Source organism: Monodelphis domestica, chromosome 5 (genome assembly GCF_027887165.1).
Source record: "Monodelphis domestica isolate mMonDom1 chromosome 5, mMonDom1.pri, whole genome shotgun sequence".
In the NCBI taxonomy this organism is placed as follows: Eukaryota; Metazoa; Chordata; class Mammalia; order Didelphimorphia; family Didelphidae; genus Monodelphis; species Monodelphis domestica.
This window is the reverse complement of record NC_077231.1, coordinates 121909988-121929749: the sequence shown is the minus strand read 5'-3', so window position 1 is coordinate 121929749 and position 19762 is coordinate 121909988. Positions and strand designations below refer to the sequence as shown.

General features: G+C 41.6%; 1 protein-coding gene across 9 annotated transcripts in view; it reads right to left on the bottom strand.

Moving 5' to 3' along the window:
- The window catches only part of LOC100014763 (sodium channel epithelial 1 subunit alpha), a 158362-nt gene that overhangs the window by 16711 nt on the left and 121889 nt on the right, over positions 1–19762 (bottom strand). For 6 of the 9 annotated variants that reach the window (XM_056799257.1, XM_056799255.1, XM_056799256.1 and 3 more), the window contains 2 exons: positions 6058–6442; positions 697–949 (listed from right to left, as the gene is read on the bottom strand). In XM_056799257.1, coding sequence (XP_056655235.1) covers positions 697–949; positions 6058–6442 — 638 coding nt within the window. Of the gene's footprint in view, positions 1–696; positions 950–6057; positions 6443–7192; positions 7455–19762 lie in introns of those variants that run through there. The other 3 variants (XM_056799258.1, XM_056799260.1, XM_056799263.1) reach the window with 3 other exon arrangements.

Below are 19762 nucleotides of genomic sequence, written 5' to 3'. Positions count from 1 at the left end.
CAGAAAATGAACTGAAAAATGGAAACATGAAAGGCATATATACACATATATGTTTGCCAGGTGATACCTTTTATGGTATGGGGAGGGGAAGAACTGAGATACCTGGAAATCATTCTTATTAATAAAAAAAAATTTTAAGTTATTTTCTCATATGTCTTGAATTCCTTTTAGGTCAGTTAACCATGCAAGATCTAAGAAGCAGTTCCATCCCTAAATGGTTCAAAGAGCATCCCTCGAATGCTCTGATATGGTTCAGATCCCAAGAGTTACTTTCATTTCTCTTAAAATCTTTACCTTCTGACTCAGACTCTATTTTGGTTCCAAGGCAAAAGAACAATAAGGGCTAGGCAGTGGGGGTTAAGTTGACTTGCCCAAGGTCACACTGCTAGAAAGTGTCCATCTAGTTGCTCCTTGCAACTAGCCTTTATGAAGTACCTACTATATGACCTAGGCACTCCCTGGTATATACATCTATGTGTAGCATTCAGTACAATATATTTCATGTAACAAATGTTCAATAAATATGCATTGGATAATAGAATAAATGAGTGAGTGTATAGGACCAGGAAATTGGATTTCACCAAGGAAAGATATTGGAACAGGGATTGGGGGGCAGGAAGGGGGAGCAAAGAGACCTGGAAATGGGTGTAATAACCAGGGGAGTAGACAAGGACAAGAGCCTGAACAAGGTCTTACCAAGATGAAACCAATCTTCCAGTCATTCTTATCCACCTGAGGGTTGTTCTCCTGGACCCCAGAGGCTCGGTGATGATGAGGGGACTGAGGGTCCCGAATCTTCAGTAAAGGATAGGGTAGGGTGTTCAGGAGATCCCGCCGGGCACGAGGCTTGTTGGAGGGGATACGTGATGAGTTGTACTTATAGAGTTCAAAAAGTGTCTGCTCTGTGATGCGATCCAACTCTTCCAGCTCTTCTTGGATCTTAGTGTACCTGGAAAAGACATAAGTTTATCACAAGAAGTCTATCAAGAGACTACCCAATATTCCTTAGAACAAGAGACTAAAAATAAGTGGAAAGAGTCTCTCTGTTCATATTTACATGAATAGAAGCGACTCCTTGTTCTCAGAATTGTAGAAAGGAATAAATGGAAAATAATTTTAAAATCATTTGGCCCCAGAGTTCTTGGAATTATCTAAGGAGTTAGTGAAAAGATTTCAGAGGGTCCTTGAATTTGTATGGAAAGAAAAATTATACCTTCATTTTCACTAACTTTTAACTGAAATTTAGTATTTCTTCTGATTATAAATTATTAACAATTTTACAGAAATCTATGACAAAGGTGCAGCTAGGTGACTCAGTGGAAAAAAGAATGAGACCTAGAGTCTGGAGGACCTGGGTTCAAATCTGACCAAAGATACTCCCTAGCTGTGTGATCCCATACAAGTCACTAAACCCCAGTTCCCTAGCCTTCATGGATCTTCTACGTTGGAACCAATATTTAGTGTCTATTCTAAGACATATGGTAAGAGTTTGAAAACTAAAAAGTCTATGGCACAAAAAAGATTTAAGAACCTCTACAAATCTGGCCTCAGACACTTCCAAGCTGTGTGACCCTGGGCAAGTCACTTAACCCCTAGCCCTTACAGCTCTTCTACCTTGGAACCAATGCACAATATTTATTCTAAGGTGGAAGGTAAGGGAGGGAGGGAGGGAGGGAGGGAAGGAAAGAAGGAAGGAAGGAAGGAAGGAAGGAAGGAAGGAAGGAAGGAAGGAAGGAAGGAAGGAAGGAAGGAAGGAAGGAAGGAAGGAAGGAAGGAAGGAAGGAAGGAAGGAAGGAAGGAAGGAAGGAAGGAAGGAGGGAAGAAATGGAGGGAGGGAGGAAGGAACACTTCATTGTACACCATAACAGTAATAGTGTATAAACAGCTATGAATGATGTAACTATTCTCAGCAATACAATAATCCAAGATAATTCCAAAGGACTCATGATGAAAAAATACTACCCATCTCCAGGGAAAGAACTGATGGCATCTGAATACATATTAAAGCATCCTATTTTTCAATTTATTTTCTTGTGTTCTTTTTTTAATGTTTTCTTCCCCAACATGACCAATGTGGAAATGTGTTTTGCATGATTGCACATGTATAACCTAGATCAAATTGCTTACCCTCTCAGGGGAGAGAGAGGAAGAGAGGGAGAGAATTTGAAAATTTTAGAAAACAAATGTCAAAAATTGTTTTTCCATGTAATTGGAGGAAAATAAAATATTGTATATTTTAAGTTCTTTTTTTTTATTATATAAAAACTTGCCTGGTTGTCCAACAAAAGATAATTCTTTGGCAAAACTTCCATTTGGGAGGGGCAGCAGCTATATGCCTCAGGGGGTTGAGAGTCAGGCCCAGAGATGGGAGGTCCTGGGTTCAAATTTGACCTCAGACACTTCCCTAACTCTGTGACCCTGGGCAAGTCACTTAACCCCCATTGCCTAGCCTTTACCACTCTTCTGTCCTAGAACTAATATTAATATACAGTATTGAGTCTAACCAGAAGGTTAGAGTTTTTTTTTTCAACTTCCAATTTTTCCCCCCAAAATTGATCCTGATTCAGAATATCTGGGACATATAATGACTGTAAGTATAAAGCCCTACACAGGTTGGTAGGTGTCCAAATCATGGTCTTGTCAATGACTAGAGATTCTCCCCTTCTCTTTTCTCTTTTAGGGACTTCTGCTCCATCGAGTTCTCAACTCCCTCCTCCTGCTTCCTGAGCCTCTCAGTCCTTCTTTCCAGAAAAGCAAACAAACAAAAAGGCACTTAGAACTCCCTTGGCATCCCATTTCATTGCCTTAAGGACCTCCCACCCCACCCTCTTCTTCCTTAAATTTGCCGTAAGGTTCTCTGACTGCTAGGGAATAACTACCTTTTGCTTTGATTTCAGTGGAAATCGAGCACGCCTGGTCTCTTCTTTGAGATTACAAAGAATGTCTATGACCAAAACCCTTGCTGAAATAACTTCCTCCCCAGTCTTCTGGCTTCCTAAACTCTTGCCTCTTCTCTCAGCTCTACGATTTCCCCCTACTTCCATCAACTTCCTGAACTGCCTTTGGTCAACTCTCAGCTCTCCAAGCGCAAGCTATCGGGTGAGAGGCGGATTCGTTTGGAATGTATTGAAAAACCAGGTTCTGCGTGCCCATACACACACAGTTATCCACTCTAGCTCCTCGCCCTCTTTATCTCCATATTCCATCCATGACCACATTCTACTCCTTTTTCGCCAGTGCTGTCTCTCCTAGCTCCCTCCCTCTCTTGCTCCTTCCACTAAGCTCTGATTCAGGCCCCGGTCATCACCCATACAACCAGTCTAAACCTGCCCCTCCCTACTCTGCCTCTCTCTCCGGCCTCGCCAGCCAAGCCAAGATGCCATCCATGCTCCGACACGGACACATTCTCCTGTCCTTCCTTCCCTCCCTTATTCTCTCCCTCTCCTCCGCCTCAACTCCGATCTCAGCCTCCTCTCATCTCCCCGGTTTCATTGACTGGAGTCATTGTTCTCCCGGCATATTTGCGCTCCTCGGGTTTGAGGGACACCACTCCCCCGGTCAGGAATGACTCCCCCTCCCTCTCCCTCTGCACCTTTCCCAAGCCCGAAGGTCTTTCCAAGGCCAGATTCCATTTCCTCCGGGAAGCTGTTTGGGACTCTCCCAGCCCCCTACGATCTCTTCCCTCCCCTTATTCAAACTCCGGGAGCACTTAAGTCCTATTTTGAAATCTACGCAGGTTGGTATTGTTATTTAACATTTTAGGTGTAGGTTTTGATTCCTCGACTAGGTGGTAACTTCCTGGAGGGCACAAACCCAAAAGTTCTTTGTATTCTCTCCCCGCCCCCACCTAGAAGAGTACGCAATAAATCCCCAAGCATTCAAGAAGTGACAGATCACCGGCCACTTTCATTTATTTGTACAACAACAAACACTCGAATTTAACAACGCCTTCCAATTTCCCCCTTTCTCTCGGGCTAAGCGGGTTTCTTGGAAGTCCATTTGGCCAAATTTGCATCCAGAGCCAGTTGCACTAGTCCATTCCCTCCATCCCAAGCGGCAAAGTGTTAAGGACCCTAGTCTAGATTTTGGAAAGAATGAGCTGGGCAATTGAGGAACAAAAAAGCACCAGGTTGGGATAGCAAGAGGAGACCAGCCTAAAAGTGTCCAGTTCAGTCCTTTCCATCATGTCCAACTCATTTGGGGTTTTCCTGGCAAAGATACTGGATGGTTTACCATTTCCTCCTCCAGCTCCTTTGACAGATGAAGAAACTGAGGCAAAAATAGGGTTAAGTAACTTGCCCAGGGCTAACTATTTAAGAAGTATCTGAGGTCAGATCTGAACTGAGGTCTTCCAGACTCCAGGCCCCGTGGTTCTATCCCCTGCTCTACCTACCTGCCCCTCTCTCCAATCCATTAGAGCCCAGTGAACTTGCTGGAGACATAACAAAAGCCCTGTCCTACCAGGATTGCCACCTACCTGCCCATAACAATTCACCACCTTCAGGATGTAGACTCTAAGTGATCACCCCATGTGAAACCCAGTGGAATTGGGGGGGGGAGGGGGAACAGGGAGAGGAGGGGAGGGAAAGAACACCAATCTTGTAACCATGGGAAAATAGTCTAAATTCATTAATTAAAGTTTTCCCCCAAAAATTCACCACCTTCAGACCTCCACCCTCAGAATAGCTATAGATGGATATACACACCCCAAAACAAAATCCTATGTATACACAAGATCTTATTGTGGGCCAGGTAAAGAGCAGGCCTTTAAAATGTATTTGCTGAATGAGTTCATATAAATTGTTTGTGTGTGTGTGTGTGTGCATCTCCTGACCACCGTCTTATTCCCTAGCAGCCCGAGAGCCTTAGGGCAAATAAAAAATTGGTGTTGGGAAATTGCAGAGCTCAAAAACTTCCAGACAAACTGGGTCATGGGATGGACTTATGAAAGAGAATAAAGGGGTCATGGGGGACAGGGCTTAGAGGAGATGGAAGGGTCATCGTGAGGAGATAAGTTTCAAATGGATGAAGGGGCTCCAATAAGATATCATATCATATGACAAAGGACAGAAAAATTGAAGGAGAGAGAAGTCATAGGAAGAACTGTTATCTGGGAAGCAACACCATAAGGATTTATTGGAATACTATAAATTGGGATGGCTATTAGGTAGCTCATTGTCTTTGAGTCACAGAGACTCCTCTTCCTGAGTTCAAATCTAGCCACTGACACTAGCTGTGTGACCCTGAGCAACTCACTTAATCCTGTTTGCCTCAGTTTCCCCATCTGTAAAATGATCTGGAGAAGGAAATGGAAAACCACCCTTTGCCAAGAAAACTCCAAAAGAGGTCACAGAGTCAAACACAACTCAAAAATGACTAAACCAATAATGACAAGTTGAGATCAACCTCTTCTGAGTCCATCTTAGCATGATCCTTTGAAGCAAGCAGACATTAAGAAAGAAACTTTTTTGCTCTTCCATTCTCCTTCTGCTATTCTCCTAGGCTTTTGGCAACCATTTCCCATTCCCTTTCCTTCCTCTTTTCGACCAGTGGGCTCGATGTGGAGTCCCAGATCCACCCACTCTCACCCTCCTCTAAAGAAATCCACACCCCAAAGGAGTAAGACAGGCCAGCTTCTACCAGCCACCACCACTTACCTCCAGTTCCTACCACCCTTTCTCATCCATTTCCCTTTTAAGATTAGAGTTTCTCCTCCTAGTCTCTTCTTAGTTTAAGAAGGGGGGGGGGGGGAGGAGAGAATGGGAGGTGTGGTATAACACAGTTAATGGGCATCAGAGTCAGTATTTGAACCCAGATCCACTCACTGCTGACCAGAACAGGTTGCAGGGGGAGTTGGAAAGAGTGACAGGTAAACGGTAAACAGGACTTATCTCTAGCTGATTCCGGGGTCAGTCTACAAGTTAAGATCTGAGTGTCATCGGCCACTCCACCCGGGGAATTAAGATCTGTCTATGGCCCAGGGGGTAGCAGGTTGTCCTTCTGTCTGATGAGATTAGATCTCTATGGTTTAACTAGGGAGAGAAAGGGCAGACTGACCTGTACGGGTTGAGAGTGCAGACAGTGACTGCAGGGAAGACGAGCTTGTCAGAATTGAGGTTGATGTTAAGGTTAACCGGGTAGCTGAAGTATTCCCCAAACAGCAGGGCAAATTGCCAGTACATCATACTGAAGGTGCATATCCACAACACAGCCCAGAAGGCTGTCTTCATTCGATTGTGCTTCGAGCAAACCAATCGGATGGCTCCATGGATGGTGGTATTGTTGCAGAAAAACTGGAAGAGTTCTCGGTAAGAACGGTGGAACTCGATCAGGCCCTCCTCCTCCTCCTCTTCCTCCTCCTCCTCCTCCTTCTCCTCCTCCAAGGGTCCTCCAGGCTCGGGGTGTTGCCCCTCATGCTCAAGTTTTTCCTCCTTCATGGGGCCTTGGATTAGGAGTAGATAGTGAGAGTCAGAACTAGGCTATTGACTTGCCTACCTCCATTATCATCAATCTAGAGCCTTCTTTTTCTTTCCCCAGACTGGGAGTGGGATCAAACCTCCTGGAATGGTGAAGAGAGGAGCAGGAGAGTGGGGAATCTCACTCCTTTCTTCACTTACCCACCCTTCCCTCCTTTTCCTCTGGAACCAGCTAATTTGCTGGTTTAAGCAGGTTAGCTCCAGTCGGAGAGTAGTTAGTTAAATTCTTCCTTCTCTAGAAGTTGTTTTCTGATCTTCAGAATGGGTGCTTTTCTAGTGTTTTCTGGCTATTTTTTTTTTTAGTTCCTCTCTTCTGTCTCAGGTTCTCCTGACTTTATCTGGGTTTTTTTCTATTTTTTTCTGTCTCTTTCACTCCAGGTTAATCTGCTTCTGTTTCTTTCCCTTTGTTTATCTGTCTCTTCCTCACTATATTTTTGCATCTCTCCCTCTCTCTCTCTCACTTCCTCTCTTCCTCTCTCTCTCTATCACTCTCTCTCTGGCTTTCCCTCTCTCTGTCTCCCTCTCTTCCTCTCTCACTCCCTCTCTTCTTCTTTCTCTATCACTCTCTCTTCCTCTCTCTCTTTCCCTCTCTTCCCCTCTCTCTCTCACTCCCTCTCTTCCTCTCTCTCTCTGTGTCTCTGTCTCTATCTCTCCCCACCCTCCCTTCCTCCTTTTTTCCTTCCCCCTTCTCCCCCTTTAGTCTATAATATCTCCACCTCTTTCTCTGTCTCTCTGTTGCCCACTCGGACTTAAGTCTCAGCTTTCTTTCTGACCTCTGGGGCTGTGGGTTCCAGGAGGTCTGAGCTGTCTCCCACTGCCTACTCCCAAGCAGTAGTTAGGCAGGGACTGGTTTCTTTCCAGTTGAATCTGGCAGCTGGGTCTCTCCTCCCCCTCACCTGACAGGTGCAGTGGCCCAGCCGGCCGACCCGCCCAGGATGGAAGTGACAGAAGCCTTATTAGCATCTCAATTAAAGGTGAGCAGGGCAGGGGGAGGAGCAGAGGAGGAGCCTGGACTGGTGGGGAGGGAGATGGGCATGGAATGGAGAACCCAAATCCCAGAGCCTTGTAAACTAAGTTTGGGGGAGGCCAAGAGCGTCTGGGGGTAGAGACAGTGAGAGGAATGGACTACCAGGAAGAAAAGAGATCAAGACAAAAAGAGGGAAAGAGAAAAGGGACTGGAACAGAACTGGAACTTTGAATTGAGGGGGGCAAGGGCCAGAGGAAGGAAGGGGAGGTAAGGGATATAGAATAGATCATAGCATCACAGGATTGAGGACTAGAAGAGATCAAATATCTAATAAGCCCCTTCTTTTTTATTTTTTTCCTTTTATAACCCTTCCTTTCTGTCTTAGTAACAACTCTAAGGCAGAAGGGCAAAGGATAAGCAAAAGGCATTAAATGACTTGCTCAGGGTCATACAGCTAGAAAATGTCTGGGGTCACATTTGAACCCAGGACCTCCCATCTCCAGACCTGGTGCTCTATTCACAGTGCTATCTAGCTGCCCCAACCCCTTTCATTTTTCCAAATGAGGGAACTAAGACCCAGAGAGATACACCAACTTGCCCATGGTCTCACAAGTGGTAAGGGACAGGGAAACCCAAAGAATCGAGTGTACAGAGAGAGAAAGAGGAAGTAGATAAAGAGAAAGGAGGAAAAAGGATGAAAGGATTAGGAAAGGAGCAGGCAATAGGGTAAAAAATGAGCCAGGGGGTGATAGAGTGAAGAAGACAGAAATAATAGGATGACAGCTGCAGAGATTAGTGGTTAGGGGCATATGGGATTAGAAGGGAAGGGAGACTACAACAGGCACTGTCTCCTCAGCTTCTGGAAACTAGGCAAGTAAAGATTGAAATGAAATTTGCCTTCGGGAATAAGAGGGAAGATTCCTCACTAGGGGTGGAATGGAGAAGAGCATCTTTTAAGGTGGGTGACTGTTCAGCTCTGCCTGAGGCAGGGGGAGGAAGCTTTAGGAGAATGTGAGCTATCCTCTCCCTGCTGGTTAATGTGGGTAACCCTTCCTTGATCCACCCCTCCCCTTGCCTTCGCCCTGACCATCTCTTCCCTTCTCCCTCCTCCTCCTAGACACTGGCTTTGCTGGGCAAGAGCCAAGGTGAGCCTTGGGGGATGGGTGAAGGCTCAGGACATTCTGTTCTTTTTTGCATCATTGACTGCCAGGCTAGGAATGTGTAATATCCACTGTTGCGATCAGAAAGGGACAAGAATGTGGACATGAGGAAGCCCGCCAGGATCTGAACAGAACCAAGGATAGGCAAAAGACAGAACCACAGAGGGTGCAAAAAGGAGGCTCCAGGATAAGCAAAGAGACAAGAGGGGCACCAAGGATGGCAAAAATGGTGTGTGGACAGAGACAGTGGGCAAAGACAAAGCCTACCCCAGGCAGGGGGACACAGGCTTAGCACGTTCTGGTACCCTGAACTGGAGAGAGGGTAAGGAATGGCAAGGCTGAGCTAGGGAGGAAGGAGACAAGGCTCTGCAGGGAGAGCAAGGCTCTTGAGGCTGGGGCTGCATCTTCTCTTATCTCTACAAGGAATTTGATCCAACCAGAAGGTAAATATGAATTGTCTAGTGGGAGGAGGAGGGAGAGGATGGGTAGGGCTTGACTGAGAAGGGATGAAGAAATATTTGAGCAGCCAGAAAGGAGGGGCAAAGGAAAAAAAAAGAAGGTTGAGCAGTAAACTGACTTTATCAGTTGTATACACAGTTTCCCACAAGATTTAGGACTAGAAAGATTGTTGTTCAGTCCTGTCTGACTCTTTGTGACCCTGTAGGAGGCTTTCTTGGCAAAGATACTACAGTCCTTTGCTATTTCCTTATCCAGTGGATTAGGTATACTGAGGTTAAGTGATTTATCCAGGGTCACACAGTGTCTGAGATCAAATTTGAGCTCAGGTCTTCCTGACTCCAGGCCTAGGCAACTAGAAAGAAGTTTAGAGATCACCTAATCCAGACGTTCTTAACATAGGGCCAATTAATTTTCCTTTAATACTTTAACAACTATTTTAGTATAATTGACTTCCCTTGTAATACTATGTATTTCAGTTTACTCCCATAAAAATATTGTTCTGAGAAGGAGCCCATGAGTTCTACCAGTCTGCCAGAGGGGTCCATGACCCAAAAAAAGTTGGGAATGCTTGATTTAATCCATCTCCCTTGCTTTAAAGATGAAAGGACTAAGACAAAGTAAACTCTTATAAAACAACTACCACATTCTAGCACCCAAAAATGTATGGACTTGGGACATCTAGGAAGCCCAGTAAGTAGAATGCCAAGCCTGGAGTCAAGAGGTACTTTTCAAATCTGACCTCAGAAAATCCCTAGTTGTGTGACCCTGGAAAAGTCACTTAACTTCCATTGCCTAGTTCTTGTTGCTCTCCTGTCTTAGAATCAATACTAAGGCAGAATGATAAGGACCAGGCAATAAGGATTAAGTGACTTGCCCAGGGCCAAAAAGGCAGTAGGGAAGCATCTGGCTCTGTATCCACTGAGCAACCTAGTTGCCCCCAATGGGGGAGGGAAGGAGAAGGACAGACAGACAGACAGACAGACAGACAGAGAGACTTGCAGGTACCATGTTAAACTGTGCACTATAACACTAATAATCTAATTTTTTACAAATTAGAGGCAACACAGCATATTGGATGGATAGCCAACCTTACCACCAGCAAATTCCAAGTTCAAGTCCTGCCTCTGAATCATAATCGCTATCACCTTGGCAAGTCATTTAACTTCTCGTTCTAGATAACTCTAAGACTAGAAGTTGCAGAAAAGATGCCAATCTGCATTGGTGAAGGGAGTTTCCTTACTGGGAACTCCTTGCACACATCTTCTCCCTAGTTCTATTTACACATAAGTTTTCCTCCAGAGAGATGGCCTTATTTCCCCTTTATGACCAACTCTGATATGCAACAGATCTCCAAGGATTTTAAACTTAGCCCTTCTTTTTTATTAGAATACAGCTAGCTGACAATACCTCTGTAAAGTTAGAATGAGATAATATCCCCTCCCCATTTTAATGATGAGGAAACCAAAGCCCCAGATCACATAGCAAATTAGCCACAGAGTTAGAATTGAAAGCCAGATCTGGTCTATATCGCCAGATAGCTGTTATCTTTGCTGCTTGCTTCCTGTGCTAAACCAGATACTGATCTGTGGTAAAATGATGCTCTGGGGCTGAGTCCCCAGATGAACAAAGAGGAAATAGAAAGATCCAGTATCCCCAAATATGCATGTGTTATTACATCAACACTTCCTCACTCCGGTCCTGAATCATCAGGCAGGGTTAGGTTGGTGTTTTTAAACCCTTACCTTGTCTTAGAACCACCACTAAGACAGAAGAGTGGTAAGGACTGGGCAATGGGGATAAGTGCCTTGCCCAGGGTCATACAGGTAGTAAGGAAGCAAGATCTCCTAACTCCAGGCCTGGCTCTAAAAGGGGTTATTTGCTTCCCACCCATCCCCCAAAAAACATACACCCTCCATCCCCACCCTGTCTCCTGACTGATACCTGGAATTCTAAAATTACAAGCTTACTCCTTTGACTAAAATTATGATGTCTGTTAAAATGCGAAAACTCCTGGAACAAGCCAAACTGAATTCTCAGCAGCCATAGAGTAAATAGATTTATCAGATCCTTCCCTAGAAGTAGCTTTTAATAGAGGAAGGCTCTGGAGCATGAGAAGATAAAGTGAGCATTTCATAATTCTGCCAAGGAGACTTGCCAGCTCTCAAGGAAACATGGCATAAAATTGCCTCACGTACCAAAAGACTAGTAAGATTAAAAAAAAAAATCAACTGGGTACAATTGCTCTATCCACTAGAAGACATGGCTTGTCCTTTCTGCCTAGAGAGGCAATTGAGGATTGTACAGACCCAATTAGAATTAGCCCAATTCTTCATTTTACGGACAAGAAATTGGAGGCACAGAAAGATTAATCGATTTCCCAGATCACACAGACAGCTTGTGCTGGAGACAGGAATCAACTCCAAGCCTCTTGATTCCATGGTTGCTTAGAAAGCCCAGTCTCACCATTTCAGTGGCTCTGCCTTTGCTCAGGCTGTATGGCTCACAAGAAAAGATCCATTCCCCACTTAAAACCATTTCTGGGGCAACTGGATGGCTCAGCAGATAGAAAACCAGGCCTGGAGATGGGAAGTCCCAGGCTCAAATCTATCCTTGATGCTTCCTTGCCATTTGATCCTGGGCAATCACTCAACTCTCATTGCCTAACCCTTACTGATCTTCTGCATTGAAACCAATACATAATATTGATTCTAAAATGGAAGGTAAGGGTTAAAAAAAAAAACCATCCTCCATTTCTGTTGTTAGAAGTTAACTTGTCCAAATGCAATTCCACAAACATTCGTTATCTGCCTACTATTTTTGGGGTACAGTGCTAAGTGCTGGTGGCACAAAGAGAAAAATGAAAGAAGCTTGCTGTTGTGGAGCTTCCATTTTCCTTGGTGGGGAGAAGCTGGAGGAGATATCATATACAGAAAAGGACTATTATAACTAGAGGTTACACGTCTTGACTCTGCAGCTCCTTGAGGGCTATCCCTTCTTCTTTGTATTTTCTTCAGGGCCTATTCATTGAGTTGAATTGATTTGAAGAAAGACATGCCTTTAGGATTATTTCAGGGAGTCAGAACCTGAGTGTTCCTTGTAATAATGCCCACATATTTATAGCACAGCATATGCGGTATTTTAAATATTATTATTTTTTCACTTTTCAGTTGCATCTGATGCCTTACAACCCCATTTGGGGTTTTCTTAGCAGAGTTACTGGAGTGATTTGCCATTTCCTTCTCCAGCTCATTTTACAGATGAAGAAACTGAGGCAAACAAGATTAAGTGACTTGCCTGGGATCATACTGATAGTAAATATCTGAGGCCAGATTTGAACTCAGAAAGATTCCAGGCTCAGTACTCTATCCACTTTGCCATCTAGCTGCCCATTTAAGTATTATATCATAGGAAATTAAGCTCAAACAATTTGTAAGTAGTCAAGTCAAAATTTGAATGCAGAACTGCCAGCTCCCTCCCCACTGCCCTTTTGAGTATGTCCTGCTCTTCTTGCATCCATTCCCTACATGCTCAGCTTGGACAGCTCAGTAGTATAGAACTTGGGGCTTGAGAAGCCTTCAGAGTCAGTGTACCTGAACAGGACTGTCTTTTTCTAAGTGTTATTGATGTTCAGGTTCTTTGTTAGGCCCAGAAAGCCTCTCACTCTGATTACAGAAACAGTTAACAAAACCATCTGACCCAATGACCCATAAAATAGCTTGTCCTTAACCAGAAACCTCCCTTTCCAAAAGAGGGAGATATTATCTTCTAAAAGACCTGAGCTGGGAGACTGGGCAACTCAGTGGATTGAGAGCCAGGCTAGAGATAAGAGGTCCTAGGTTCAAATCTGACCTCAGACACTTCCTAGCAGTGTGTCCTAGCTGAGCAAGTCACTTAACCCCCATTGTCTAGCCCTTACTGCTCTTCTGCCTTGGAATTTATATGTAGCATTGGTTCTATGACAGAAGGCAAGGGTTTAAAAAAATACAATAAAAGATGAGTTACAATTTGCCCTCAGATACTTATTAACTATATTAATAATGGGCACATCACTTAACAGAAGTCTACCTCAGTTTCCTCACCTATAAAATGAACATAATAACAGCATCTACCTCTCAGGGTCGTTGGGAGATTTAAATGAGATATTATTTGCAAAGCATTTAGTACAGTGTCTAGCACATAGTAGGTGCTTAATAAATGTTTATCCTCTTCCCTTTTCCTTCTAAAACACCAATGTCATTCAATTTGAAGACTTCAAAGTTAAGGACATTATTTGTAACTGGTCCCTCAGCAAGAAACTACCTCTGGGACCCCGTCCCAGAGACCCATGCCACACTCAGCTCCTACCCAGTGTATCCATCTTCTGAACCAGCAAGTTTTAAAGCTTTAATGTGAGAAAGGAAAGCAGGTGGTGAGACTACAATGAGAAGATGAGGATGGAGAAAAATGTGGACTGGAGCAGATCCTGGGTTCATATAATCCCTTGCAACTCTGGTGGAAGCAACATCCTAATTTCCCACTTCATGCAGGTTCAGCTAGTTTTTCCTATGCCACTAGGTAGTACCATGGATAGAGCTGTGGTACTGGAGTAAGAAAAACCTGAGTTCAAATCCAGTCTCTTGACACTGACTGGCGGCCATCTGCTCTGAACAAGTCACTTAGCTTCTATCTGCCTCCATTTCCTCAACTGCAAAATGGGGATGATAACAATAGCACCTACTTCCCCAGGTTGTTATGAGGATCAGAGGAAATAACATTTATAAAGCACCTAGGCACTTAATAAATATTTGTTTCCTTCCTTCCTTAAAAGGTATTGAAACAGGCAGTTAAGTGACTCGGTGGATTGAGAGACAGGGTCTAAATCAGGAGGATCTAAGTTCAAATCCAGACTCAGACACCTCTTAGCTGTGTGACCCTGGGCAAGTCACTTAACCCCATTTACCTAGTCCTTACCTTTCTGTTTTAGGATTGTTACTAGGACAGAAAATAAGGGATTTTTGTTTGTTTGTTTGTTTAAGTATTGAAGCAGTCCTCCACATTTATTTGGCTCAAGAATGAGGCTCAGGCTATTGACGTGGCTTCCTATTTTCTTGAATGCAAAAAGCCAATGAACTTTAGGTAGCACTGATGCTTGACCTAAGAGCACTCTAATGGGAAACAAAGAGAGAAAGCTGATGCACTCAGGTGAATCAATGCAGTGTACCCTCCCTGCTATAGCCAAGTAAACCTTCTTTTGTTAGAGGTCAAATGTCCCATGACTATCTCATTTCCTCTTAATGTGAAATCAAAACTGCCAAGGACTGGCTTGAGTCAAGCATGACCTGCAACAACCCCAACGGATATATGGAGAATGGATTCCCTTGCCCACCTTGATGTCAAAGATCAAGGACAACTCTCAACAGCATAATTTCAATGAGTAACCCTTTGGAGATCTGTCATTCATAAATTTATTTGAACTTTTTAAAAAATATATTTATATTTTCATCCTGAATCCTTCTTTTGGGACTTGTAATCAATTCAGTTCAATTACTTTTGATTTAATTCAGCATTTCAAGTTTGCAGATTGAGCAGCATTATGGCACATTTTCCATCAAGTACTTTCTTTAATTTATCCTAAATTTGCTTCCAGGGCTGGTCCTTGACAGAGGTAATATAAATGGCTGCCTGCATGGATTGATTTTTCATGATGCTGGGAATAATAATAATTCTACATTTTAAAATTCAGCTCAAACTTGTTCTCCTACAGGAAGCCTTCCTGGATTTACTCCAGATGCTTCTGCCTCCAAAAGTGCTTTATGCTTATTTTGTACACACTTCTATGAATATCTACTATCTCCCCCTAGCGGGTTTAAACTCTATGAGGAGGATAAGTATTTGACCTGGGACTCCTATACTTATGGATTAATTTATTATCAATGACTCAAATTTGATTAATGGTTACTGTGTATTTTGCATAAAATTTATCTTTTATTTTTCTTTTAAACTTTTACCTCCTGCCTTAGAATCAATACTGTTTATTGGTTCCAAGACAGAAGAGAAATAAGGGCTAGGCAATGAAGGTTAAGTGACTTGCACAGAGCCACACAGCTAGGAAGTTCTCAATCCACTGAGCCATCTAGCTGCCCCCTAAAATATCTTTATGAGTTCCCTTTACCCTTCACTCCGCCAAAAAAGGCTTCCTTTATTACCTTTCCTAAAATTCCACCTTTGATCTCCATTTCTTTGGGTTAAGGCATTGTCCTTGAAAAATTGGTTATTACCAATGTCTTTAATACCAGTGATGCTGATTTCAATTAAAAAATTCACTAAATGATATAAGAGAGAGAGAGAGCCTTCTCCTGCTCACCTCCAGATTCACTGCCTATCCCACCTTTAGACAGAAATATGGCAGAGATTTTGCTTATTTTTGGCAAATAGTTTATATAATATTGAAATTAAGTGTCCCTTAATGTTTGGTAGAATTCCTTGTGCATCCACAAGTGGGTAGATTGGTCCTGTAGCTTTTTTTCTTAGGGAGTTCATTGATAGCTTGTTCGACTTCTTTTTCTGAGATGGGACTATTTAAATATTCTATTTCCTCTCTCATTAATCTATGTAATTTATGTTTTTGTAAATATCCATCCACTTCACCTGGATTGTCATATTTATTGTCACATAATTGGACAAAATAGTTTCTAATTATTACTTTTAACTTCCTTTTTGTTGGAGGTGAATTTGCCCTTTTCTTTTTTGATATTGGTAACTTATCTTCTTTCTTTTTTTTTTCTAAACCCTTACCTTCTGTCTTGGAGTCAATATTGTGTATTGGCTCCAAGGCAGAAGAGCGGGAAGGGGTAGGCAATGGGAGTTGTGACTTGCCCAAGGTCACACAACTAGAAAGTATCTGAGGTCAGATTTGAACCCAGGACCTCCCATCTCTGGGCCTGACTCTCAATCCACTGAGCCACCCAGCTTCCCCCTCTTCTTTCCTTTTTTTTAATCAAGTTAACCAATGCTCTATTTTATTTGTTTTTTTATAGAACCAATTGCTAATCTTATTTATTAGTTTGATAGTTTTTTTACTTCAAATTTTACTAATATCTCCTTTGATTTTTAAGATTTCCAATGTAGTCTTTAATTAGGGAATTTAATTTGTTCTTTTTCCAGTTCTTTTTTTAGTTGCATGCCAATTCACTGATCTGCTTTTTCTGTATTTTATTGATATAAGCATTCAGGGATATAAATTTCTCCCTAAGTACTGCTTTGGCTATATCCCATAAATTTTGATATGTTGTCTCCTCATTGTCATTCTCTTTAATGAAATCAGTGATTATTTCTGTGATTTGTTCTTTGACCCACCTGTTTTGAAGAATTAAATTATTTAGTTTCCAATTGATTTTTAATTTGCCTTTTCATGAACCCTCATTGATTAAATTTTTATTTCATTATGACCTGGAAGAGTTGCATTTATTATTTCTACTTTTCTGCATTTGGTTGTAAAGTTTTTATACCCTAGTACATGGTAAATTTTTGTGTATGTATCATGTGCTGCTGGAAAAAAGGTATATTCCTTTTTTATCACCATTCAATTTTCTCCAGATATCTATTAAATCTAACTTTTCTAAAATTTCATTCACTTCCTTTACTTTCTTCTTGTTTATTTTTTAGTTAAATTTATCTAGTTCTGATAAGGGAAAGTTGAAGTCCCCCACTAATAGAGTTTTACTGTCCATTTCCTCCTTAAACTTTTTTAGTTTCTCCTTTAACAACCTAGAGGCTACACTATTTGGTGCATATATGTTAAGTACTGATATTGCTTCATTGTCTATACTACCTTTTTATCAAGATGCAATTACCTTCTTTATCTCTTCTAATCAGATCTATTTTTGTTTTTGCTTTGTTTGAGATCATGATCACTACTCCTGATTTTTTTATCTCAGTTGATCAAAAGATTCTGTTCCATCCCCTTATCTTTATTTTGTAAGAATTTACCTGCCTCAAATATCTTTCTTATAAACAACATATCATAGGATTGTTTTTTAATCCACTCTGCAATCTCCTTCCATTTTATGAATTAGTTCATCCCATTTACATTCACACTTATGATTACCATCTGTGTAATCCCCTCCATCCTGTTTTCCTCCTTTAATCCCGCACTTTCTTCCATCCCTCCATGCAAATGTTTTACTTTTAATCACACACATCCATTCCCCCACCCTTATAATACTCCCCTTCCTATCACTTTCTTTCTTATTTCCCTTCTACTTCTCTATAGGGTAAGATAGGATTCTGTCCCCAATAAATCTGTCTATTATTCTCTCTCTCTCTCAGCCAATTCCAATGAGAGTAAAGTTTAAGTAGTACATATCATCACCTTTATTCTCTATTCCACTATAATAGTTTTTTGCTCCACACATCTTTATGTAATATAATTTTCCCCATTTTACCTCTCCCCATTTCTCTCAATGCAATCCTCTTTTTCACCCCTAGATTTTTGGGGGGCATATCATCCTAAGCAGTTTGCTATCATACTCTGCACTTGTGTATACTTCTTCTAACTACTATGATAATGGCAAAAATTTTAAGAGTTAAAACTATTATCTTTCTATCTAGGAATATAAACAATTCAGCCTTATTGAGTCCCTTGAGTTTTTCTCTTTCTTATTTACATTTCTATACTTCTCTTGAATTTTGTAATTGGACATCAGGTTTTCTGTTTAAGTCTGATCTTTTCTTCAGGAATGCTTGGAAATTTTCTATTTTATTAAATGACCATATTTTCCCCTGAAAGAATATAGTTAGTTTTGATGGGAAGATGATTCTTGGTTTTAAACTCAGTTCCTTTGTTTTCTGGAACATATGTTTCAAGCCTTCCAGTTCTTCAATGTAGAGGCTGCCAGATCATGTGTGATCCTCACTGGAGCTCCATGATATTTGAATTATTTCTTTCTGGCTGATTGCTTTTCTCCTTAGCTTGGAAACTCTTTAACTGAGCTATAATATTCCTGGAATATTGTCATTTGGGGATTTATTGTTGGAGGTTATCTGTGGATTCCTTCAATTTCTATTTTATACTCTTGTTTAGAAATATTAGGGCAGTTTTCTTTGGTAATTTCCTGTAATATGATGTCATCTTTTTTTAAATCATGATTTTTAGGTAGTCCAATAATTCTTAGATTGTTTCTCCTAATCTGCTTTTGAGGTCAATTGTTTTTTCAATTAGATATTTCATATTTTCTTCTATTTTTCATTAAAAATTTTGTTTTATTGTTTCTTGAAGTCTCATGAAGTAATTAACTTATATTTGTTTGATTCTATTTTTTAAAGACTGATTTTCTTTCTTGACCTTTTGATCCTCCTTTTCCATTTGGTCCATTCTACTTTTCTTGAAACCTTCTTCTTCATTAGATTATTTTACCTCTTTTTCCAGGAGGTCAGTTCTGTTTTTTTAGAAAACTTTTCTTCATTGTGTTTTTGTGCCTCTTTTTCCACTTTTTGAATTCCCTTTTGAGCTCTTCCAGTGCCTGAGACCAATTCCCATTTTTCTTTGAAGTTTTGCATGTGGTTGCTTTGCTCTCACTGTTCCCTGGTAAATTTGTGCTTTCTCTCCATAAAAATTTTCTATGGCTAGGTGTTTCTTTTGCTGTTTGCTCATTTTCCCAGCTTTTTTTGCCTGTGACCTGGGAGTTCTGAAAACTGATGACTCTTTCTCTTCTGTTGATGGTTTGTAGGACTTAGTTTGCCCTGGGGCTAGTGGCTTCACCACAATGCAAACTTGAAAGGGCCAAATGCTAGGGACCTTAGAGTCTCACAGTGAGTTAGTGCCAGGGCATGAGATTTTAGGGAGTGGTTTTATGGTGTGGAATGCTCTGCTGTTGGCTTAGGGAGGGTCCCAGGATCCCAAAGTTAGTTTATACCCAAGCTCAAAACCTGGTATAGTAGGTGGAGAGTGATTGGCCAGTACTCCTCTGTGTGCAGTTTTTACTTCCAGTTCCCCCTTATCCTATAAAAGTCAACTTTCTCTGTCTACCCTTCAAGTTATTTTCCATAGGAGAGATGCTCTCTCTGTCTCCTTGTTGGTTCTGTGACTTCACTGGTTTTGAGGAACTATTTTAAGATTAGTTTGAGAGGATTCTCTGAGCAGTTTCGGCTTTCTCTGTTACTAAGCCACTGTCTTCTATTGCAGGGATTTTTATCCCCTCTTTATTAAAATACTGAAATGGGTCCATGATCTCATCCCTTTGTATCTTTACTTCAGTCATGTTCCTCATAATTCCTCATGTCCTCGCCCTAGGATGGATGACACACTAAGGGTTAGTGTTTATCATATACTTATCTTTTAAAAAAAAAAACCCTCACCTTCTATCTTAAAATCAATACTGTATGTTGGTTCTAAGGCAGAAGAGGAGCAAAGGCTAGGCAATGGGTGTTAAGTGATTTGCCCAGGGTCATACAGCTAGGAATTGTCTGAGGTCAGATTTGAACTATCAGATACTTTTCAGGGTGAAAGCTAGTGAGCTCCTTGAAAGCAGAGTCTATTCTTTTGCCTTTCTTTGCATCTCTAACATTTAACACAATGCTCATAGTAGGTGCTTATTAAATGTTTATTGACTGGAGGCAGCTAGGTGGCTCAATGGGTTGAGAACCAGACCTAGCAATGGTAGTTCCTGGCTTCAAATCTAACCTCTGACATTTCCTAGCTAGGTGACATGGGGAAAGTCACT